We start from the raw sequence: 26,240 nt of genomic DNA, 5'->3' as shown, positions 1-26,240 counted from the left end.
ACCTTTGGATCAGACTGAACTACTGGGCCATATTTTGCTATATGGGCTTGTGTAAAATTGGGCCGTGAACCATTGGTATTAATAGGCCAAGACCCAACATAAATAACCCAAAACACATGCAAGTGTTAATCTATTTCGTTTACTGTATTACTTCGCTATTTACGATTGGGACGAATATGAAGGATGATGATGTTTAAATATCGATGATGATTGTAAACAAAAGAATTATAATCTTATGTGCTTCCGTACGAATAAATAAGGGAGGAAGAGGATTGAGCTGTGACGTGATGATGATGGTTACGTGAGATGATGAATACGATGATGATGAACATAATAATAATACCGTATGAAGTACATAAAATAACCAATGTTGATGTAATAAAGATAATGATAATCGAAGATCTTGTAATGTTAAAAGAGGATGAAATGAAGATGGTGATGACATGAAGAAGAAGAAGTAGAAACAGAAAAACGAATCTAAATCCTAGTTATAATAAAAAAAAGCGTGATCAGAGGAGTGGTTAAGGACATATTGGGTTAGCGGGATGTCGCGGGTTCAAACCCGGACTTGGGCATTCTTTTATTTTTAAGGCTACTCCTTTCAGGTAGTTATTACTAATACTCTTATTATTATTATTGTTATTAATATTATTATTATTTATTATTGATCGTTGTTAAGTAACTAGTATTATTACCAATATTAGAAATAAGATTATTAGTATTTTTATTATAAGTATTATTATTAATAACATTATTATTATCATTATAAAGAAATTACAACTTTTTAATTTCTATTATTATTATTATTATTATTATTTTTAAAATGGGTATTATTATTATTGTAAAGATATTACGACTTCGTATTTATTAGTATTAATTTAACCAAATAAATATTAATTACATAAAAATATATCTAATACATATAACATAACTCTATCATTATTTTTATAATAAGTAAGATATATAAAATAAATATATGTAAGTTATTAATGGAATACATAAATCTTTTAAATAACAAGTATATCAGTAATAATATATAAATTCGTTCGATTACAAGAATATGTGTTCATATATATATAAATGATATAGGTTCATGAATCCGAGGCCAACCCTGCACTTGTTTAGTGACGTCATATGTATTTTTACTATGAAATACAGTATAGTGAGTTTCATTACTCCCTTTTTTAATGCTTTTGTAATATATATTTTTGGGACTGAGAATACATGCACTATTTTTATAACTGTTTTACGAAATAGACACAAGTAATCGAAACTACATTATATGGTTGAATGATCGAAGCTGAATATGCCCCTTTTGCTTGGTAGCCTAAGAATTAGTAAACCAGTCTACTAATTGACGCGAATCCTAAAGATAGATCTATTGGGCCTAACAAACCCCATCCGTTGTAGCGGATGCTTTAGTACTTCGATGTTGTTTTATCATGTCCGATGGATGACCCGGAATGATAGGGGATATTCTTATATGCATCTTGTTAATGTCGGTTACCATGTGTTCAATCCAGATGAATGATTTTTGTCTCTATGCATGGGACGCATATTTATGATAAATGAAAAATGAAAATCTTGTGGTCTATTAAAATTATGGAAATGATCGATTATGATAAACTAATGAACTCACCAACCTTTTAGTTGACACTTGAAAGCATGTTTATTCTCAGGTTTGAAAGAAATCTTCCGCTGTGCATTTGCTCATTTTAAAGATATTACTTAGAGTTATTCATGACATATTTCAAAAGACGTTGCATTCGAGTCGTTGAAGTTCAATAGAGATTATTATTAAGTAAATGACAGATTAGGTCATTTATAGTTTGGATATTATGAAATGGTATACATACCTATTAACTTTCGATGAAATGAAAGTTTGTCTTTTAAAAACGAATGTAATGTTTGTAAAAATGTATCATATAGAAGTCAATACCTCGCGATGTAATCATATGTTATCGTATTCGTCCTTATGGATTAGGACGGGGCATGACATGTGGTATTAGAGCGGTGGTCTTAGCGAACCAGGTCTTGCATTAGTGTGTCTAACAGAAAGTCGTTAAGATACATTAGTGAGTCTGGACTTCAACCGTGTTTGCATGTCAAAAGTTTTGCTTATCATTTTTAGTCAGAAATCATCTATTTACCATCCTTAGGAAATTACATGCTTATCATTCTTAAGTCTAGACGCGTTTTCCTGCATTTATTGCATAATAGTGTATAGACGAATTCTTATCTTAGCATATCTATTACTGTGAACTTTGACTGACATCTTTCAAAGATTCCTCCGTAATTTATGAGATTTTGGTATTATATATATACATATGTAAATTATGTATTGAAGAATACCAAATCTAAATTCTACAATCTATTTCATACCAAAAATTCTTTCCCTGATCATACAAGATGGATCCCTCAACCAGTTCGAGTTCCTCGGATTTCGACAGCTATGCCGATATGGATTTTCACATGAGCTCCGAAAGCAGCGTGACCGGAATGGATCAACCAATTAGCCATCATCTATTCCTGATGAATTAGCGATGGGTTCGTAATCTACTTAACCAATGGAGACAAGAAGAAGGTGATTCCTTCCATCCACCACATTCACCTCTTGGCGATGAACCTGAAGCACTTACCGGCGAACCTGTTCGAAACACCCTTTTCTCTCTCATTTTCAGAGTATCTCGTCACGATTATATACTATTCCATATTCTAAATCTTATCTATCCGATCGTCCGAACCACTGATCATCCCAGTATAATAGAAGAAGTCAACGAGCTTCGCGCTCGGGTAGCGGCTTTGGAGAATATGGTGCAAAGATTACAAACACCAGCAGCAACACCAGTAGCATAACCAGTATCACCATCATCAACACCAACAGTATCATTACCACCACCAACAATCACATTCGCATCACACGCCTCAACATCACAATCTATACCTCGGATATCAACATCATACGCACCGTAGATACCAAGGAATACCAACAACAACAATGAAGTATTAAATTATCACTTCATTAAAGAAATATTCTGCAGAGAATATGTAGTTTCTAAAAGTTTTAGAGATTACTATTCCTAGTTCTAACCGAAAATCAGATGAGTAGAATGGATAGAGATGATAGAGAGAAGAATCGAAACCCTGACAAGAATGGTGCGCTATTTACAAGCTAGACTTGTTATACAAGCATCACCAGCAGTTACCGACAGTATCATCAGCACCAACAATATCGTCAGCACCGTCAGTACTGTCGGCATCATTAGCAGTAGCAGCACCTATAATATCACAAGCTCCGCCAGTTCAAGAATCGCCATGGACATCATCACTGATCAACAACGAGTATATTGTATTAACGAGTTATGAAGTATTAACTCATTCTTTCTGAAGAATTTATATATATATTTTATATATATGAATTTTGAAACTATAATAAATCTTTTCGTACTAAACTATTAAGTATGAATTGAAAAAGGGTAGATACTACTCGGTTAAATTCATATTACTAATATGCTATGATGTACATCCTCCGTTAACAACCTAACCATCGTTAACTTCAACCTCTATTTCAATTCAATGAATTCGGTTTCATAATAAATCAAGTGTATCATTCAATAACATGTTTGATTTTACACTTTCATCTTCGATGTACCCGAAACTTACTGGAAAACAACATTCGTAGCTTGCGAAGTTAGCAAGAGTTCTATGAGCATCAGCATGATTCACTAAGGAAATATCTATAAGAATAAATAATGAAGTATTGATCACAGTAGTGAAATACTAGGTGAAGATTTTGTAATCTCTAATGTTTTAGAGCTTATTCATTTTTAATCCAAGCCAGAAACCAAATGAGCTTAATATGATATTAAATCATTAAATCTGTATTAAATCTGAAGAAAATATACATATATTTTCATAAAGATTGTAATAAAATTCTCTGGTACAAAACATTACTTGTGAAAATTTTTTTTAACGGGTAGGTAATACCCGAGAGAGATTTAAATTCACAATTAATATGTTACGTTCTTCGATTCTGATTCAACAATCATCAACTATACTCCCTACTTTCACAACAATACACCTTCTTTTATAAAAATCAAAACAACCATACTCATTCAAATCTAATTACATATTCTGATTTTGAAATCTCAGAATTCAATTCAAGATATAACCGGTATCATTACTCTTAGATTCTTACATCTTTCAAAAACATACTTTGATTTCAAAACTGTACTAGAACATCATTTCTATTCATAAAACCCAGAAAAATCTTTGTATCATTCAAAATCCTGGAATATCATATATATATATATATATATATATATATATATATATATATATATATATATATATATATATATATATATATATATATATATATATATATATATATATATATTAACAATTACAATCTGTGTTCAAACTCTTCGAAATTCCTGAAGACACTCGAGATGATGATCCAACCACATGTTACCCGCAGTCTTGTACCTGAAAAACCCTCGAAACCAAAGTCATAGTTTAACACGTATCCGTGTCAAACCCATTGGCATTTATTAGCTAAAATAACTTTCCAATCTCTTTTCAAAATAGACAGTTTTATCACAGCTTCAGCAAATCATCTTCATTTGTTCATACGAATAAGCCTTATTATAACGATTACCCCTTCATCATTGTTACTAGAGAACCTTTCATATCTCGCCACATTAGCAGTAAACTTATCAACAACTTCTTTGATCTTTAAGCCTCTCCGAAAAATCACAATGCTTATTCATTGAAACTTTATCAAGTACTCATCTACAACTTGTAACAATAATTGTCATACCCACTACAGGGAATCAGCAATCAGTATTTTAAAATTCGCAGCAATTTTACGCCAACGGTTATATGTATACATATAACGTCTACCTTCAATACTTAAAGACTTCGAATGTGAAATTTCTGAAAAACATCCCAAACTACGAACTAGTTCTCCGAAATTGGAAAATTGCTAATGAAGCAGCAAAAACTGTAAACGACCTTAACAGTCAAAAATTTGATGATAAAGAATAGTGTGTTGGTAAAGCTGAGGAAAAGAGAAGGTTTGGAACTGTAAAACGGATTGAGCAGACCATGAAGGAGGCTGTGGACAAATCATAAAGACTAAACCTGCCTTCAAAGGATCCAAATGATTCAGTGTCTATTAAAATTGTTAGCAAACACATTACTCCTTATTCTAAACTTTTAAGACAAATCTTCATCATCATCCATCGATATTAGAAATTCTAAGATATCATCGTATCTTTCATTATAAATATCTTCGATATTCCTGAAGATATATTCCCAACTATTCTTATCTGAAATCATTTATCTCTTTGCAATATCCACGTTACAACATAAAAGAAACTGTGTTAGTTTCTAAATTCTGAAAAATTCGAATTTAAAATATGAATGTTTTTGAAGTAATGTTGGAAACTGAAGCATGAGTTAGTATAATATAATGACACTTGATCAACGTGATTATATTACATTAAGTCATGCTGAGCTTTTAATGGAACATAATGATTCACAGAACATACCGTCGTCATGTACCATTTACACAACTCTTACATTCTACCCAATTTCCAAACATATTAAGAACATATCTTCTTGATAGTTCTATCTTTTTGGATATTCTGGTAATTTGAAAAATCAAGATTGTGCCATTTTAATTCCCTTCTTAGAACATTAATTATGTTCATTTTAAAATCCATACCTACGAATTCTGGACCATTATTCGCTTGACTTGAAGTCGGGAAGAAGAGACAAAAGTATGGAACTCTTAGATATAAAAGAAAATACAAAGCTCGACAACAACACATAAATTACAAACTGTGCATATCAATACGTATTGCCACGTAAAGGCACGGGAGAATTAAAAATGCTATAACCCCAAAGTAATAGTAAAAGTAAATAAAATCCTCCGGTGGTAGATGAAAGAGAAGAATGACAGATATGAAAGTTAAGAGTATATCAAGGATCAGAGCGGGATGGAGCATATTAACGAATGCTTTAAAGTATGAATCAAGAGAGAAAGAATAGAAGGTGTGAGTTGTGGAAAATAAGGAAACAAAGGGGTTGGATTTATAGTGGAAAAAAAAATCCGACAGAGAAATCGAAACAGGTTATTGCATTTAATCAAAGGAGATCCTGATTTTCTTAATCGTCGAAGAACCAAATCTTATTACGAAGATTTTCTTTAAATCCCATGAATTCTGGAAATCAATCGTAACTACGTCATCGGTTAAAACGAATATACATTTACTCATTTCACTCTCTTGCGATAGCTTCACTTATACTCTTGCGTAATCAAATTATTTTATCTATATTACTCAAAAATGATAAAACTCTATTTATCAACTCATATTTGTCATGAAAACATTTTTATAGTTAGCCATGACGACCTCGATCAAATTTCGGGACGAAATTTCTTTAATGGGTAGGTACTGTGATTACCCGGGAATTTCCGACCAAATTTAAACTTTAATCTTTATATGTTTTCGAAGCGATAAGAAAAGTCTGTTAGGTTAAGTCTCAAAATTTTTGAACTGTTTCATATATTCAATTGACCTTTGATTGTTCCCGACGATTCACGAACAACTATTTGTAAATAGATACATATATATTTTAAATATATATAATAATTTAAAAATATGGAATTTTTCTATGTACTTTTATCCACCACTGATTAACAACGAGGAACGAAATTTAATCCGTGAAAGGCAGCGGCTAACTTAATCACACGCTTATTATTATTATATTATTTATATTATTATATATATATTTCTGGTACCCGTGATTTCAATTAAGATATCTACTAGTAATTGTGTTGTTATATTTGTTGTTTTACTTTCTACGTCCATTTAACCCACTATTTAAAAGAATCTATCAACCCATCTATCTATTATTTTCACAGATTTCCCTAAAGGATTTCAAATTTATGTAGAACGATATACAAACATTCTGAACATTCTGAATATAATGCACTAACAATAACGCATTGTTATAAATGACAACAAAAGAACTTGTACAACAAATATTGGTGCATTATGACGTAACAAACAATAAGTGATAGTGATAAACAAGATTCACACAATCATACAACCCACTTGAGCATCATTATTATTAATATTATTATAGATATCATTATTAATATTAATATACAAATAATACAAATTATTATTAATATTAATAATTAATATATTTATGTTTATTAATCATTAATAGAGAATCCAATAATTACGAATTTTATTATCAATCAAGAACAGTGTTTGCTTCTATTCTTGTATGTGGGAATTAAAGCACAACAGATAACAACAAATTCTGTTACCCATTGTGATCATGCTTTATTTATTCTTGTTTCTTTCTTCCGTCTTCTTCTCCTGCTCGATTCTTAATGTTGAAACATTCGTCACTTTTATAGCCATTATCTCAATCTATATAATACATACAAATGATAAGCACACACATACAACCGCCATCATCAACACAAAACTCCCATCTATTACCATTAGAGAACCACGATCAAACACCAAGGTTGGGTGCTTCTGCTCAACTCCCTGTATGAAACCTAACCCAAACAAAACCGTTGCAAATTATTACTACTTACGGTTTCTTTTTGATACTCGATTATAACCATCACCAATTCCTTGTTTCATTCATGAATAAACCATCACCACCATGCCACCTTTCAAATCACCACCGTTAGAACCACTGTTGCTGCATAGTTCTTTGTATGATCATGCTATTACTTGAATCGAGTTCTTGATTTGGCCAGCTGCTCGAGCAGCAGCCTTTACTGCTGCATGTGTCCTTCTGTTTTAATCAAACCTGATCATAAACACCACCACTACATCATCCCTTGATTCTTGAACGTTCTTGCTACAAATATTTTGGTTCTACCTCAAAGCCAAAGACTCACTTCCTTCTACTGCTACGTTTCTTTGTTTCTGGCTTCTATCATACAAAACCGAAGGGCAAATATATTCAATGAAACTGATACACTTCTCGATCAATTCTATTTTTATCTAGGATATATTAACAAGAAAGAAGATGATGGTAAACAAAGGTGTCGACAATGATTGTTGTGGTAATGGTGATATTTTTTTGATAATGGAAGATGACGAGATATTAACGATTGCATACGTATTTTTTTCTTTTTCTGGTTTTGTTTTGGCCGATCGAAACCTAACAGATATTAAGGTATTCACCTTTGGATCGGACTGAACTACTGGGCCATAGTTTGCTATATGGGCTTGTGTAAAATTGGGCCGTGAACCGTTGGTATTAATAGGCCAAGACCTAACATAAATAAGCCAAAACACATGCAAGTGTTAATCTATTTCGTTTACTGTATTACTTCGCTATTTACGGTTGGGACGAATATGAAGGATGATGATGTTTGAATATCGATGATGATTGTAATCAAAGGAAGATGATTATAATCTTATGTGCTTCCGTACGAATAAATAAGGGAGGAAGAGGATTGAGCTGTGACGTGATGATGATGGTTACGTGAGATGATGAATACGATGATGATGAATATAATAATAATACCGTATGAAGTACATAAAATAACCAATGTTGATGTAATAAAGATAATGATAATCGAAGATCCTGTAATGTTAAAAGAAGATGAAGAAGAAGTAGAAATAGAAAAACGGGTTTCATTAATCTAAATCCTAGTTATAATAAATAAATAAAAAAGCGTGATCAGAGGAGTGGTTAAGGACATATTGGGTTAGCGGGACGTCGCGGGTTCAAACCCGGACTTGGGCATTCTTTTATTTTTAAGGCTACTCCTTTGAGGTAGTTATTACTAATACTCTTATTATTATTATTGTTATTAATATTATTATTATTTATTATTGATCGTTGTTAAGTAATTAGTATTATTACCAACATTAGAAATAAGATTATTAGTATTATTATTATAAGTATTATTATTAATAACATTATTATCATTATAAAGAAATTACAACTTTTTAATTTCTATTATTATTATTATTATTATTATTATTATTATTATTATTATTATTATTAAAATGGGTATTATTATTAGGGCAAATTGCCCAGAAAGGTAATATAAAAACTACTTTTTCTGGATAAACGGTATATCAGTTTTTTTATTAACCACAAAGGAGTCTAATTTCAATTTAGTGCCTAAAAGGGGTATCTGATTATAAAACGGTTGCAATTAAGGTAATATATGACATGTGTCATTTTCATATAATTTTTATGGATGACTTGTTTAATCCATATCATTTTTTTATTTCCATGTCAAGAACACTTCATCTTTATACAATTTAGCTTCCATTCTCTCATATCACAACCCTCCAAACTTTTTTAGTAAAAATCAAAATCAAAATCAAAATCAAAATCAAAATCAAAATCAAAATCAAAACTACGACTAAAAAATTATTAGTATTTCTATTTCTCTCATAATCAATTAAATCCAATATGAATATAAACCATGTACTATAAACCATGTACAGTGGACGGTACAAATGTACAATATATCATCAAAATTATTTTCTCCAAGTCATTTTATACTTAATTTATCATCATCATCATATAATTAATTTTACACCACCATCACAGTCAAAAATAATTTTCTCATGAGTCAATGTTACTTCTCCAGATCTTGAAACCTATATCCAGTCATCGTGCCCAGATACGATCATCGTACTATTTTCAGATCTAATTTCGTGTTCTTCATGATAACCGGTTGATGTTTGTGTTTAGATCTGAACAAATTGATTTCGTGTTTGGATTTGAACCGATGTTGATTCTAGATCGAATTTCAGCAACCGTCCATGGTGGTGGTGATTGGATTCCGGTGAGTGGTGGTGATGGTGGTTAGATTCTGACCGTCACTGTATATATATCGTTAGTGATGAACTGAATTTTTGTGTTTGATGAATTAGTGTTAGCTTTTAATCGAGTTTAGCTCTGTGACATATTTGTAACTTTGTTAGGATTTATAAAGTTTATCATATTGGTGTATTGGGGTTAGCAATTAGCCATTCTAAACATGAACTGAAGGATTCGTACCAACCGACTGAATTTGTGATGATGATGATGATGATGATGATGTTAAAGAGTGAGGTTGATGATGATGGAGTTTAAGAAAATAAGATATAAAATATATATAATTATTTTCATAATAATTCTGCTGTTATGAATGTGATAATGAAAATGATGCTTATTATTTTTATTGAAGATGAAGATCCAATGAAAGAATCCTAGTCACTAAATTGTATAAATTAAAAAAAAATGTTAAAATGCTAGTCACTAAATGAAATATGACATGTAAATACACATCATCAATAAAAATTATAAAAAAAATCTATGGTGTCACATGTTACCCCAATTGACACTATTTTTCAATCAGACACCCTTTTACGCACTAAATTGTAATCAGACTACTTTATGGGCAAAAAAAAACGGATATACCCTTTATTGAGAAAAAATGACTCTCATATTACCTTTTTAGGCAATTTGTCCTTATTATTATTATAACTACTGATATTATTATTATAAAGATATTACGACTTCGTATTTATTAGTATTAATTTAACAAAATAAATATTAATTACATAAAAATATATCTAATACATATAACATAACTCTATCATTATTTTTATAATAATTAAGATACATAAAATAAATATATGTAAGTTATTAATGGAATACATAAATCTTTTAAATAACAAGTATATCAGTAATAATATATAAATTCGTTCGATTACGAGTATATGTGTTAATGTATATATAAATGATATAGGTTCGTGAATCCGAGGCCAACCCTGCACTTGTTCAGTGACGTCATATGTATTTTTACTACGAAATACAGTATAGTGAGTTTCATTACTCCCTTTTTAAATGCTTTTGCAATATATATTTTTGGGACTGAGAATACATACACTATTTTTATAACTGTTTTACGAAATAGACACAAGTAATCAAAACTACATTATATGGTTGAATGATCGAAGCCGAATATGCCCCTTTTGCTTAGTAGCCTAAGAATTAGTAAACCAGTCTACTAATTAACGTGAATCCTAAAGATAGATCTATTGGGCCTAACAAACCCCATCTGTTGTAGCGGATGCTTTAGTACTTCGATGTTGTTTTATCATGTCTGATGGATGTCCCGAAATGATAGGGGATATTCTTATATGCATCTTGTTAATGTCGGTTACCAGGTGTTCAATCCATATGAGTAATTTTTGTCTCTATGCATGGGACGTATATTTATGATAAATGAAAAATGAAAATCTTGTGGTCTGTTAAAATTATGGAAATGATCAATTATTATAAACTAATGAACTCACCAACCTTTTGGTTGACACTTGAAAGCATGTTTACTCTCAGGTTTGAAAGAAATCTTCCGCTGTGTATTTACTCATTTTAAAGATATTACTTGGAGTTATTCATGACATATTTCAAAAGACGTTGCATTCGAGTCGTTGAAGTTCAATAGAGATTATTATTAAGTAAATGACATATTAGGTCATTTATAGTTTGGATATTATGAAATGGTATGCATACCTGTTAACTTTCGATGAAATGAAAGTTTGTCTTTTAAAAACGAATGCAATGTTTGTAAAAATGTATCATATAGAAGTCAATACCTCGCGATGTAATCATATTTTATCGTATTCGTCCTTATGGATTAGGACGGGGTATGACAAATTGAACAACTTTGACCAACCGTGTTTTACCGATATTGATACAACCTACTTATTTAGGTCAAGACTAGCATTCGTTCTTGCACACGTTTACTTTGTGAAGTACCTTTATACTCGTGCATTCAAGGTGAGATCATAGTCCCACTTTTACTCTTTTATACTTATACTTGGGATGAGAAAACATAAACGTTTCGTTTTACAAAGTGAACAGAAGTACGAAAACAAACGTTCTACGTGCGAGTTAGAACAAAAATCCTCAAGTCCAATTATCATTAGTTACACTTGTAGGGTGTAAGCGAGAACTTATGTTGTGTGGATCCATACAGGCTTGACGAGCCATCATTCGGACGGTTCGCTACCGTTAACGGATGAAATATATTTTCGGGTATAGTGTAGGTTCTAACACTATGATTCAGAGGTGCCATTCAGTTAAGCCTTGATAATTGGGTGCTTGTGATACAAACAACTTTTGGAATGTAACGATTTGGATAATCAACTTATACTAAATCTTGTGGTTCAATATAACTTACTTAAGTAGAACAACAACAAAAAAATGAAGAGATCAATAAAGCTATTAAGCGCGAATCAAAGGGTATGGCGAAAAAAGTTGACGGTGAGAACGCAAGTTTAAGTAAAAGTGTAGATAATGTAGAGAAAGAAACGGTGGGTTACCATTTAGTCAGGTGAGTTTCTTTAATGTTGCTGCAATTCGTGAAGGCCGTTTTGAGCGAGTAAGTTTATATAATTAAAGGTTTAATTTGTAAAATATTTTTTCCCACTATATGTTTTTTATGTAGAACTGTATCGTTGATCAACCGGGAGGACCACTCGAGATAGAATGGAGGAAGGATGACAACCATGTGTACATGATGGGCTCGACTGAAGTAGTGTTTTATGGATCTACCCAGCTCTAGAATTTTTAACATTTACAAAATGATTTATATAATTATTACATATGATTGTATATAGTTAAAATGTCGGATTTGTACGTCAACAAATGACTATCGGTTGCGTAGGATATAATTGTGTTTTGTTGTAGTTTGTATGCCCCAAAAATCGGCAGGTAAAATGTGTCGTGCAAATTGCTAGCTAGCGTTAAAATCGCATAAACCTTAGAGCAGCAACGCGCGAACCCTCAATTCTTGTTTTCATCATTCATACAAGCATCAATTTGACATTTATCATGTGATTTTCATTCTCAAGAGGTACCATTTTATCCATTTTTAAACTTTTATTAATTTCTATCTTAGTGAAGAATGTCTCAGAATGATCAAAAATTTAGATTTCATATATGTTATGGAGGTGCATTTGAATACGTTAACAATGTGCCAATGTATCTATCAACTGAGTGTGCAAGAAAATGTTTAATAATGTTACAAGGTCCATTATATATTTTACGAAAGTGCATTTGAATACGTTAACAGTTACGATAGCAAGCCCCTCCCCGGCCGGAGAGCCTCCAGGACAAGGAGGCGACGATCAGCCATCTAATCTCGAGATTCGTTTTCATCGAAGCCAATGTATCTACCAATTGAGTGTGTTTAGAAACGTTTAAATCTTCCTGTTTCTTTTGAAAAACCATTAACTTGCAAAATGCTTTTTAAAAGTGTACTATATAGGTTAAAATTTACCACTTGAATCACCCGTTTGTATGAAATACAAGGTTAATAATTTTGTTGAGGATAATGCTAATGATTCGAATATTTCTTAGAATTTTTAAACCATACTAATAATAATGCCTCAATTGAAATGTTGAGAAAATTAATCCGGCATCTAGAATTGGTAGTAACAAACTAAGTAATGGTGATGGTACTTGTAATGTCCCGCCTTACCACAATCACAATATTGTCCGCTTTGTCTACAGGCGTACGGCTTTTTCTTGGCGACCACACGAGGCCTTCTCAGGAGGTCACTCATCCTAGTACTACTCCTGCTCGAGCACGCTTAACTACGGAGTTCTGACGGGATCTGATGTGCTTGTAGCACCAAAACGCGTTGTGTCTGGTAAGGATGGAAGTTAACTTATAAGGGACACAAACTTACTTATGCAAACCGATGTGGGACGAGGTATTACAAACTCCCCCACTTAGAATCCTGACGTCCTCGTCAGGCCGAAACAAATTGATAGCCAGGATCTATACCTCAAGAGATGCACGAGCCGAGTCCCGTCACACCCCGAGAGGCTAGTGCTCAGATACCATCTGTAAAGACCCTAATCTTACGAATTCCAAAACTTATATATAAAGGTAACTTAAAAGGTAAATGAGCCTTATTCTTATTCGAATTTAAACCATAGTAAAAATCAACATTGACAACTTTATTCAAAAGTACTACTAAACCAAAATAAACTACTAAATCTTGAAATAAATCTCTAATGCAAGGTGCTAAGTTCACTCCACTCTACACTCTTCCCTCGTTCCTAACGCCCCCTTGATTACCTGTCGTATAAGAAGGAAAACAAAGAATACGACTGAGCCAAAGCCCAGTGAACAGATATAACAAAGAACGGAGTATAGTATGACATGCATGACAAATTTTAAAAAAACCAGTTACTTACTAAAATATACTTATTTAAACCGAAGCTTAATTTCAAAAAGAACTTATTTTCAAAATAGAAGTATTTCAAAGGCAAAGTACAAACTGGTATAGATCCTCAATACCACAAATGTTAATATATTAAGTATTGTTCTAAGAGATACACAAAAATTCATAAAACGGTGCACTAAGAGTCAAACAAATATCTTACAAAGTATCAAAATGTAATCATAGGGTAGCTACTCCACTAATCATTTATATCGGTGACGTTTCGCATGACACTACGATAAACGTCCACCGTCGAAACAAAATCCTAGGATATCCGTACCTTATGTTGAATGACGAAATTCCAAGGACAACAAAATACCACCAAATGATGCGATCACCGAGCCAAATCTAACGAATACACACGTATGAGCACAAAATGCATTCAAATAGGGAGTAAGTAATATTCTTACGTTAACAGTTTACTTCTATTTAAATAGTTTCGTGAAATTTGTATTAACGATATAGTTATTTTACTATATGTTACTATGATTTTCATATTCCAAATTGCTAGTAACTTACATACTTTAAGACTCAAAATTCCCGTTATCGTAATCGAAAACATGGACTCCAAACATCTGTTTCTATTTCTTTTCCATATTACCCAAATATATATATATCCACCTAAGTTCGTATTATTGTTTCATTTTTAAATTTGTAATTTAGTAACTTACATTTTATAGGAATTTAGTTTGGTAATTATGATAATGGCCATATGCCATTTAATTCAATTGCGACCACTGTTCGTCAATTCCATGGTTAGACCTTAATGACCATTTTTCTTAATTTTTAAAGTATACTCATATTAATATTTACAAGCATAGTCAGTACCATCAAGTTTGTACGTTTTAATTTTATCAATTATAATTTAATATACTACTTACATGAAACTTATCAGTAATATAATTTTATCAGGTTATAATTCATGATACTCTCTTTTTAGACATATAATTACAATTTTAGCCACAAATTTTATTCCTACTTAATAACACGACCTTCACATCATTTTATGGGCTACAAAATTTAAGTATGTTCACAAAGATAGTTCTTGCAATTTATATTTAAAAATATGGTCTGACACCATCCAACTTTAAATTGCAATACTTTTAGAACATATGAAAATTTGAGACAGGATTTTGAGGAGGCATAAAAAAAAATACCTAAATCCATTACTAAACATGTGACTACAATTTGCTTAAGCTCAATATTTACAAAAGATACCTATTTTGTACCCAAAATCTTAACATCTCATCTTTATTATAATCAAAGCGATATGTAGTTAATCTACATCAAATCCCAACTAGCCGGAGACTAGTCGGTCCACATGTATCGCCATGGTTTTGTAAGGTAATATGGTAATGGACTAATGGTAAATAATGAATTGAAGTTTAGAACAGTGTTCTCTTTCTCCTTTAGTTTATATTGAAGTTTCGGAAGTTATACTTGTACATCATCTTATATTTTTATTTAGAGGTCAGTCTTTCAATTCACATTACAATACCAACAAACCTTTTTATTTTAGAATTCAAACTCTAGTTAAAAAGTTTACAGTAATGCATACACATTAATTGGTTAGCCCCAAAGTTCATTCTTAAATATGCATTTCAAATCCGCTTATTCTATCTAACAATACCATACCACAAGGTGATATTTACACCATCTCTTTCAATGCACAAACTAAAATTATCATATCATTAATGCACATGGTACAATTCATTACATAATTTAGTGCAACATTAAAACAAATGGTGTAAAGATCACCCCATAACTCCATTACCGATATCCAAGATCCTAGAAAATTGGGCAGTTTGTGACATTAATCCCTGGAGCTGTCGGGCAAATCGCCAAAGGACAATGGTCCGGTTTTGCCCCCCACCACTTCAAATCAACGCCCTCGTTCTGAAAGGCAAAGAACAATAAAACTCCCATGAACGCTGTCCCTGCGTCAAGGGCAGCCGATAGGACATAATTGTACTTTTGCCACCATTGTTTCTTGTACTTGAAAACAAAGTAATTAAAGATCATCCCTGTTACAAGCCAGCTAGCTATATTTGTCGGTGTAGCTGGCGGCATCCCAGCAAAACCGTACGATATAACAGGAATGTTAATCAATGGGATCCATTTTTTTTCTGGGAATATTTTGCTCATGATCCACACGGGTACGGGTAAAAATGCTCCAACTAGGAACAACCATACTAGGTTTCTATATAAACCGCCTGGACCAAAGAGTCGTTGTGGTCCAATGAGTCCCCATATAACGGAAGCATCAAACGTCACCTTAAACTTAGGGCATGTCCATGGACTCTCGGGATGAAGTCCGTCGATATCACATAAATTTTCAATATTTTCCAACATCCACCATGATACTGCTAGATTCACTGTCCCAGAAACAAGAGTTCCAACCAGCTGCAATTTTTTTAAAATTTTTTACATAAAAAATAGTTTAAAATCCAAAAGAAATTTGCAAAAATTCAAATATGAATTCAGATTTGTGATATGAGTAAGAACTTATATGAACCCATCATTTTCATGTGCACTTTTGAATAGATGTATGTATATGCATCCAAATGCTTAAATGATTGGTTCAGATTAGTTCTTTATGGTCACTTGAGGTCATGTCCTCCTAGTTTAGGGGTGGGTAGGCCTAGAGGGGATAGAGGCGGTAGTAGGGTAGCCACCCTTGGTAAGATTAGAGTGGGTAGTTGGAATATAGGAACCTTGACGGGCAAGAGGATTGAGCTCGTTGATACCTTTATCAAGAGTAATGTGGACATAGGGTGTGTTCAAGAGACTAGATGGAAGGGTGAAGGGGCGGTAGATATTAAGGACTATAGGTTGTGGTACTCGGGTTCTAGGATAGCACGGAACGGGGTAGGTATCGTTGTGGAGTTTTTAGGGAGAACTTGGAAGTTGGGAACATAACCAACAAGTTGAGGGAAGGACGACTTAGATGGTTCGGGCATGTTATGAGGCGCCAACTTTTAGCCCCGGTTAGGAGAGTCGAGACCCTTGTTGTTGGGGGCGTAAGGAGAAGGGGTAGACCCAAACGTAGGTTGGATGATAGATTGAAGCTTGACATGAAGGAGCTCTTATTGACCGAGGACATGACTTCTGATAGGAATTTGTGGAGGAGTAGAATTAGAATAGATGAATAGGTTCTACATGGTGTTTACCTATTTTATATATTTATATTATATTTCTTACCTACTTGCTTGTGTGCACTTCATATATGTCTTTTTTTTTTTTTTTTTTTTTCGTGGGACTTTACGTATTGGCTGGACATGTTTTATGGATATATAATATATCTATATTTATTGTAGCATATTCACATGCTTTATTGCACTATATGGTTACATGTTTGTATTACATTATATAGCAATTAATTTATACGTACTTACATATCACATGTTTTTATGCTAACATAGTATACTTATTTGTCTATGCCTACATAGTATACCATCTATTTTATACTACATATTATACCTACATGCTTCTTACCAACATGTTTACGTATACTTATTGTACTTACATGACTTGTTATACTTGCATATTTGACAATCACATATTTTCGTATATGTTATATTACATTATATTGTTATATGCTTTATTTACCTATATATATCGTATTGGAGTATACATTATTCATGGTAAGGTTTCTATTTTATCAACTTTACTTGTATATTTTTACTTCACATATCGGATTTCATAGTTCTTTCTGGTCGGAGGTCCCTAGGAAGCAGCCTCTCTGCTCTACAGAATAAGGAGGGACGACTTCCTCTACCTGGGGACCGATAGGTATCCTGGGTAGAAGAATGACTTCCTTTTTACTTTAGGGTAGAGGAAAGGACTGTCTACATCTAACCTCCCCCATACTCCACTTTAGTGGAATTGGGTAATGTTGTTGTTGTTGTAGTTCTTAGTAACATTGTTCCAAAAAATTACATATTTGGTAATCAAACAAACCTGTGCGGTGAACATGTTTCGAGGTGGGATCTTCATGTAGTGTCCGAGTTTAAGATCCGATAGGAAAGAAAGGGCATGAATTGTACTAATTCGTCCGTAGATCTTGAAAAGCAAGTTTGCTATCGGTTTGCCAGGTAAAATATACCCAAATATGAATTGCGCTATAATGTCATATCCAGGTTGCTACATCAAATTATCATGAAACTATAAGTATTAACTAATTATAATCGGATTTAGGAGAGCTTGAAATCAAATTTTACGAGTGGTTTACCTGATTAGTAGTAGCTTGAATGACCCCAATTGGTAGTGTAACGATAAAAGCTAGAGCAAAAGCAAAAAGAAAACCCCACCATGGAAGCTGCACATCTTCTTTGTAAACAAAACACATCACGAGCGATAAAACGATGCTTCCTACAAGTAACACCAAATACCACCATTGTGGTACTTGTTTATAACTCTTCATCAATTTCGCATGAATGTCAATTTTCGCGTTCTGCACTGCTGATTTACTCTGCTTCCATATATCCCTACCAAAAAAAAAAAAAGGAAAGATACAAAAATTAGTTATTTGATGAACTTTCAAAAGATAACATAAATCCAGTTGATAAAAGTTACATTACCCGCCATGAAACAGGGCGACGTGGGTGAGTGTAGCAGTGAACCTAGCGAATCCCGACCCAATTGAAAGTGCAAACAAAGGACTTAAATAAAGTTTCCCATAATTATCGTAAGCAGCAACGTTGAGATCAAATTGAGGTGTCAAGATTCTAGTAGTGTCATACTCATGGCCCGTTCTAGTAAACAGTTTGTTAGAGAATATTGGGAACTTTCGGGCATCAAACGTGTCGTATTTCCAGTAACAAAGTGGAACAATTATGTAAATGAACATAATGAATCCTACTCCAACATTGACAATTGATGTCCATGGTGTGACTAATGGGCTGCCATGGTAAGCTGAAATCCCAGCCCAATCAAGGGTGAATGCGCCTAGGCCCAAACCATGGTAGCCCGACCCAATTTGCTGTGCGGTTATACTGTTGGGCCAAACCCAACAAACCCATGAGAAGAAGGTTAAGATTGGGAAAAGGTAGCCAGGAAGTGCGTAGTACGCGAAACTTAGAATTAGGAAAATCATGAAAAATCGCATCCTTGTCATGCCTTGCGCTTTTGTTTCTTTTTCGTGCAATGCTCTGAAATTAAAATTGTAAGTATGAATGAAATCAGTTAGTAAGACCCAAAATCACACTTGTATCAGCATTATAAACAACAACAACAACAATACCCAATTCCACCAAAGTGGAGTATGGGGAGGTTAGATGTAGACAGTCTTTCCTCTACCCGAGAGTAAAAGGGAAGTCATTCCTCCACTCATGGATACCTATCGGTCCGTGGGTAGAAGAAGTCGTCCCTCCCTATACTAGAGGGCAGAGAGGCTGCTTCCTAAGGACCTCCAGCTAGAAAGAACCATGAATTCCGTTAAGTGAAGTAGCTAAATAGAAAAGATAATCAGCATTATAAACCATAATAATTAATACTATACTACTGAATAAAAGAAAAAACTATACTAATGAATACTTTACAGTCATACACTGTTTACTTTTTTTTTTTTTTTTTGAAAAGCATACACTGTTTACTTAGAGGGTGGTGGAATCGCAATTTAGGGAAATTATCTTATTATCGTGTTTTAAAAATGTAAATAATCAGAAAAGAGTGAGTGTGCAAAATGATTTATGCAACATTTTCTTAATAAACCGAAAGTTATTCGCAGTTCTGTAATCTATGTTATGCATACATTGTCATATAAGACATATTCAATCGTGTAGGACTTTTACGTAACGGTCTTCTTTTTTCGAACAGCAGAAAAAAAGGTTACTAATAACAATTTTCATTAATTCGTATTCTACTAGTAGCTATGCTAGAATCAATGTGTGGATGACAGAAAAACCGAACCAAATGAATCGAGCAATCGGATTTAGGCAATCGCACTTATTCGATTTCCTTTTTATCCTTATTCTTAAAGTGATGTACAGAAAAACTTAGCCTCATAACTTTTTGAAAAAGTGTTTGAAATTCTCTTATTGTAGTTGAAACGAATCTTGACATATACATGTAATCTAACTTTTCCATATATTTCATAAAGGTCACCTCACAACTAATAAAGAATATGTATTGGACTATTAACTATTACTATTAAATTAAATTATTTTAATAAAAATACAAAATTTAAAACAAAGTGATTAAGAAATTTGATATTGATACAAACCTAAAAAGAGAAACTTGAGCAAGGTTTGCAGGCCACCACATCTCCACTGGATCAACCAGATACCTTCTCAGCATGCCTGCCCATCCATACCCCAATATCTGTCACAAAACAACAAATTATATTAATTTAGTCAATACTCCATTTAAGAAGAATTTGTATTTTAGTCAATTTCTTATCAATATATCAAGATTTTGACACAAATCCAATTAAAGTACTCGCTTAAGTTATTGCAGCCATAAACTAATAACCCAAACACACCCATAGATGGTACTCGGTAATATTTTCAATTTGTTGAACTCGAGTGCATATATTAATTATTTTTTCCAAATTATTACCCCTCCGTCCCGCCACAAGTGTCCACATTTCTATTTTGGGATATCCCATTACAAGTGTCCACTTGGTATTTCAACCAATGGGAAGAGGTTATTCTGGAGAGAGAAGATTTCTGATTTGTGGAGAATGGAGTTAGTGGGATTTCCTAAAACTGTGTGCAAAAAGTAAGTGGACACTTGTAATGAGACGGAGGTAGTATTTTTTATTTCGTGACTAATAAAGTCTCTACTAAATTGTCTTGTTACCTTTTGAAAAAACATATACCTCAAAAATAAAATTCATAATTTATTTTTTTTCCCCGACAAATGTAACTTTATTAAAACATCTAGCAAGCAACTGAAGGAAAAAAGAAACCAAAACTTACAAAACTAGACAAATTAAATATACATGTATTATCTTCACATGTTTATGTATTGATCTATCCGGTATAACGTCATAATCGTAATTGTACTAACTGAATTTTTTTTTAATTGTATTAATTGAATTAACGTAAATATTACTCAAAATATAAAAGTATGTACCCTCAGAAGTCAAACAGAATTGAAATTGGATGTAACGTTTGAGGTTGTGAAACTTTTATCAATCTAAATAAAAGGTCCAATTCTTAACTTACAGAAAGAGCATATAAATTTATAAAATAAAAAATATATATTACAGAGTATTATAGTATACTTCAAATAACATATTACAGTATATAACTAGATGTAGAAGTATTAAATATTAAACATTAAATATTAATCATTAAGTATTAATTAATGTACTGTATAAGTATTAAGTAGGGGTTTTTTAACAACAGAATGGCTTTCTAATTTCTTTAATTATAGTACACTTTCTAATGACACCTATTGTCAATTGTCAACTTATAATAAAAAGGAAGCATTTTTGATAAAACAAAAAACTTTAAAAGTTTTATCATATAAACGACAATAAATACTCAATAATTGTACTATTTTTCTATGACAGTAATCAACTACCTAAAGATAGGAACAAATACAATTATCAAGCAAACAAAAGCTCAAATTTCAGCGTAGCGTTATCTATCTATTGGTATTGGTATTATAATTAAAATCACAATTAACCTAATAAACAAACATACCTGAGTTGTCAAGACAATAATCAACCCACACAAGAAACTCAAACTTTGCCTATAATAAGCTTTCATAACCGTAATCGCACCAATCGAATACGCATCACCACCACCAGTCGAAACACCACAATTCGCGAAAACCGTAATTATAACATGTTCTTTCATGTTAAACGGACCCGGGTTCAAACTAAATTTTCGACCCAACAGACTGTACTCTTTTGTCGGTAAAGTTGCAGCCATAAATTTACCAATTGGCAAAACTGCAATTTGCATTAAAATTGCGGATATTGCTAATGGTTGAGTTCGATATATAAAAAAAGTGTTTAAAAATATTAACACTATACATGAACCTAAACCAAGTGTCCATGCCCGGAATGTCATCACCGGTAACGACGTGTCGTCGGTTTCCGGTACGACTAACGCCACTTCTTCAACGGTGCATTCGGAGGGAGGTGGAAGTTGTTTCTCAACGGTGTCGTTTTTGGATGCCATTTTAGAAACGTCACTCACTTTGAGATATGCGTTCAGACAGTACATATTTTTATAGGGAAGAGAGAGATTAAGTTTGGTGTGAATTTATCGTTTTGCCCTTGCTTTGAGATATTTGTTAATATATTTTTTTTCTTTTTTTGTATATTATTATTATTATTATTATTATTATTATTATTATTATTATTATTATTATTATTATTATTATTATTATTAATTATTAATTATTAATTATCATCAATTACTACTATTATTAGTATTATATAAATATAAATATATGTATAAATATTATTATTAATATTAAATTGTGTATTAATTATTATTGTTATTGTTGTTGTCATTATTATTATTATATTATATTATTATTATATTATTCTTATTCTTATTATATAATTACTATTTTAATTTTAAGCTTATCATTATTATTTTGATACTAACCTTATCTTTGACAATATTAGTATTACTTTATAGCTCAACATAATTGTCTATTCTAATAAAAAATTTATTATAAATGGCTATTAATTTTGTTTTGCTTATTTAATTGTTAGAAAATAAAATTTAAATTTTAAAGAATGTTATAATTACAAAAGAATATATAGAAAAGAGTTCAGAATTGAAAATTTTGATTGGTTTATTTCTTCACAATTTTAGTTAATAATATTTTTTATTATAATTTTTTAGAATGATCTATATATATATATATATATATATATATATATATATATATATATATATATATATATATATATATATATATATATATATATATATATATATATATATATATATATATATATATATATATATATAAGACTTTAGAAAGTTATATGTCATCAAATTTTAGTTTATTTCTCCACATTTTTATTTAGCGTTGTGAAATCATTTTTGCATAAAGAAATTTATAGGCATATATTTTTTTTACTAAAGATACTCTATAAGAAAGTACTTTGACAACTTAATAACTATATAAAACGTTAATTATATTTATCTTAAACTATAAAGCCTTAGTCAAGTGTAACAATTGTTTATTAATCATTTAATTGTATGATAATCATTTTTCACTAAATATTAAACACTTATAATTTTAATGTATTATATATACAGTGTAATATGTTTAGAACTAATAAACTTACAAATAATTTTTATTCATCGTGTTGAATAATTGTTATAAAAACCTTAATTTAATATTCAAAAATTAAAGGTTAAAAAAAATCTCTTTTATGTGATGTGAATTATATAGCAAATAAAAATAAAATTAAGGGTCAAATGGACATTTACTTATAAAGTCAACGAGGTCAAGTGAGAAAAACATCAATGAGTAATTAAATGCCAAGGTGGGTGGGTATGAGTTGTTACTTTCAAAGGGGCGTGAATAAACACAACTTGAGCCTGTCTTACACACACTCTATAATCATACAGTAAATCCGGATGTCTATGTGTCCAAATTGGGCCCACTCAGCTTCTCTCCAGGTAAGATTTCTTTACCATGTCAGCTGCCACGTAGGAAACTTATTGTGTTGGTACGCAGCTTGATTATTGCGTTTACATAAAACGCACCATGGGTGAACTCAATTCGTTTAGGGCATGTGTCAAAGTGTCAATCAAATAAACTTTGTCATAGCTAAAAAAAAAATAAATGTAAGTGCGCAAATGCACATGCTTCAAAAATAGAACTAACTAGTTTACGAACCCTCGCTTCGCGCCGGAGTTCGATTTTCAATGTATTTTAGTGCGTTTAGTTTGTAAAATTATTTCGTGGCTAACGATGATGTCGTTGAAGCGCAACTCGAGTCGAACTAAAAGGTATAATCCGTGAAAGATTTAAATGTTATTTTAAATTAACAATATATGTGCTATGTGCATCTCCGCGTTTCGCTATGGAATTGTCGACTTTTAAAAAATTTAACGCAAAATCAACGTGTATGAAAAGTACCTCAAATATTTAGCGTTTTTTTTAAAAAGATTCCATTTTGCGTATAGTTAGTGACATTGTGTTCCTAAAATTATTTCGAGTTTAACGATGGTGTCGGAAAAATTTAACTCGTTGCGAGCGAGAATTTATGACCCGTTGAATATATGAGTGGAGTTTGTTAAGATTTTTTATGAACATAGTTATTTGACACTTTATTCCCCTGTTTAGGGGGGTTGTTTAATTTATGAACAAAGTTTGGGGTTTTTTTTGGAAAAGGAAAAAAAAGGTGAAAAAAAGTGAAATGACGAAATATATTATATAATATTATTATAGTTATAATAACGGGGAGGCGAGTCGGGTCAGGTCGGGGTAAGGGGTAGGGTTGGGGGGTGTTTTGTATTTTCTCGAGGGTGTGGGGTTTTTTTTAGGAAAATTGGGGAGGGGCCGATGCGTACTTTGGATAAAGTTTGAGGTCTTTAGTGTGAGATTGAGATAGTCCAAATAGTGGTATTGGGGAGGGGGCCGATTCGTACATTGAATAAAGTTTGGGGCCTTAGTGTGAGGTTGAGATAGTCCGAATAGTGCTATTCATTTGGACTATCTCAATTAGATTAGTCCAAATAGTGGTATTGGGGAGGGGGCCGATTCGTACATTGAATAAAGTTTGGGGGCCTTAGTGTGAGGTTGAGATAGTCCGAATAGTACTATTCATTTGGACTATCTCAATTAGATATAAGGTATAATTAATAGAAGGAAAAAAAAAACAAAAATGGGAAAGCTTTGTTTAAAAAAAATATTTCTAAAAACTACTCTCTCCTCTTTAACTATGATGTTTAAAAATAAAATATACACGGTGTATACATTTAACTTTTACTTTAATACTATTGTATGCATTCAACTTTTAGATATTTTATTGTATGCATTTAACTTTTTAAATTATTCTATTTTATGTATTTAATCAGTTATAGCAGGTAAACTTCAAGTCTTTTCAATTATTTTTCTATACAATATTACATCATTGATCCCTCATGTTTATCAAATATTGCATACTAGTCATTAATGTTTATTTTTGACGCCATTAATCCCTCATGTTTCATAACTTTATCAAAACATTAATACTTGATAATTAACAACAACTACGAACTCGCTTATAGATTACTTTTACAAAAGCTAAACAATAACTTTATCAAAACATTAATTCATGATAAAGATTAATTCATGATAAAGAATACTACAGACCTTATATTTATACATTACTTCGTGATAAAAAAATACTACAGACCTAATATTTAATTTATTTTTAAACTTCTCCATCATCATCATTATCATCATCAACTTCTCCATCATCATCATTATCATCATAGCCATATCTAAACAAATGGATAACATATATGAACAAATCGATTCTGAACAAACTGATTTTATGTTCGTGTTCTTCATTATAACCATAGAGGAACCAAATCGATAAACAAATTTAATATAAACAAGATTTGAGAACACGATTTGGTTTCATCTCTTCATCTCTTCAATTCGTACATCCAAAAACGAAACTTCTCTCTTCGACTTGTTTTAATTGAAAGATAAATGATATTAGATTGATCGGATTAGAATTATTTTTAACGAGATTTAGTGTTTTCATCGATGGTAGACCCAAATGGATGTATTGGAGGTGAATGTGATTTAGTGTGGGATTATACTTAATAACTATACTAAACTTAACTCATAACAATAAGTGTTTTGATGATGATATATGCACATAACTAGAGGTGATTGTAGATATCTTGGCATAAATATACAAGTTCACTAATCTACACTTACTCTAGCAAAAGACCACAACGAAATAAAGCTTAAAAGGAAAACATTAGCTACATGGTTAGGTCCACGGTCAACTGCAGGTCAGACCGT

At 31.8% G+C, this 26,240-nt stretch overlaps 1 protein-coding gene across 1 annotated transcript; it reads right to left on the bottom strand.

Annotated features, from left to right (window-relative positions):
- Window positions 1–16,079: 16,079 nt before the first annotated feature.
- Window positions 16,080–22,496, bottom strand: LOC139843546 (oligopeptide transporter 3-like). The gene is made up of 6 exons (XM_071833650.1): window positions 21,944–22,496; window positions 20,515–20,612; window positions 18,872–19,441; window positions 18,523–18,778; window positions 18,252–18,434; window positions 16,080–16,694 (listed from the first exon to the last, which is right to left on the bottom strand). The coding sequence occupies exons 1-6, from the start codon at window positions 22,469–22,471 to the stop codon at window positions 16,080–16,082; spliced, it is 2,250 nt and encodes a 749-aa protein (XP_071689751.1). The 5' UTR covers window positions 22,472–22,496.
- Window positions 22,497–26,240: the final 3,744 nt, after the last annotated feature.

This window comes from Rutidosis leptorrhynchoides, chromosome 4 (assembly GCF_046630445.1).
Source record: "Rutidosis leptorrhynchoides isolate AG116_Rl617_1_P2 chromosome 4, CSIRO_AGI_Rlap_v1, whole genome shotgun sequence".
In the NCBI taxonomy this organism is placed as follows: Eukaryota; Viridiplantae; Streptophyta; class Magnoliopsida; order Asterales; family Asteraceae; genus Rutidosis; species Rutidosis leptorrhynchoides.
This window is presented reverse-complemented; position numbering and strand designations above follow the sequence as displayed.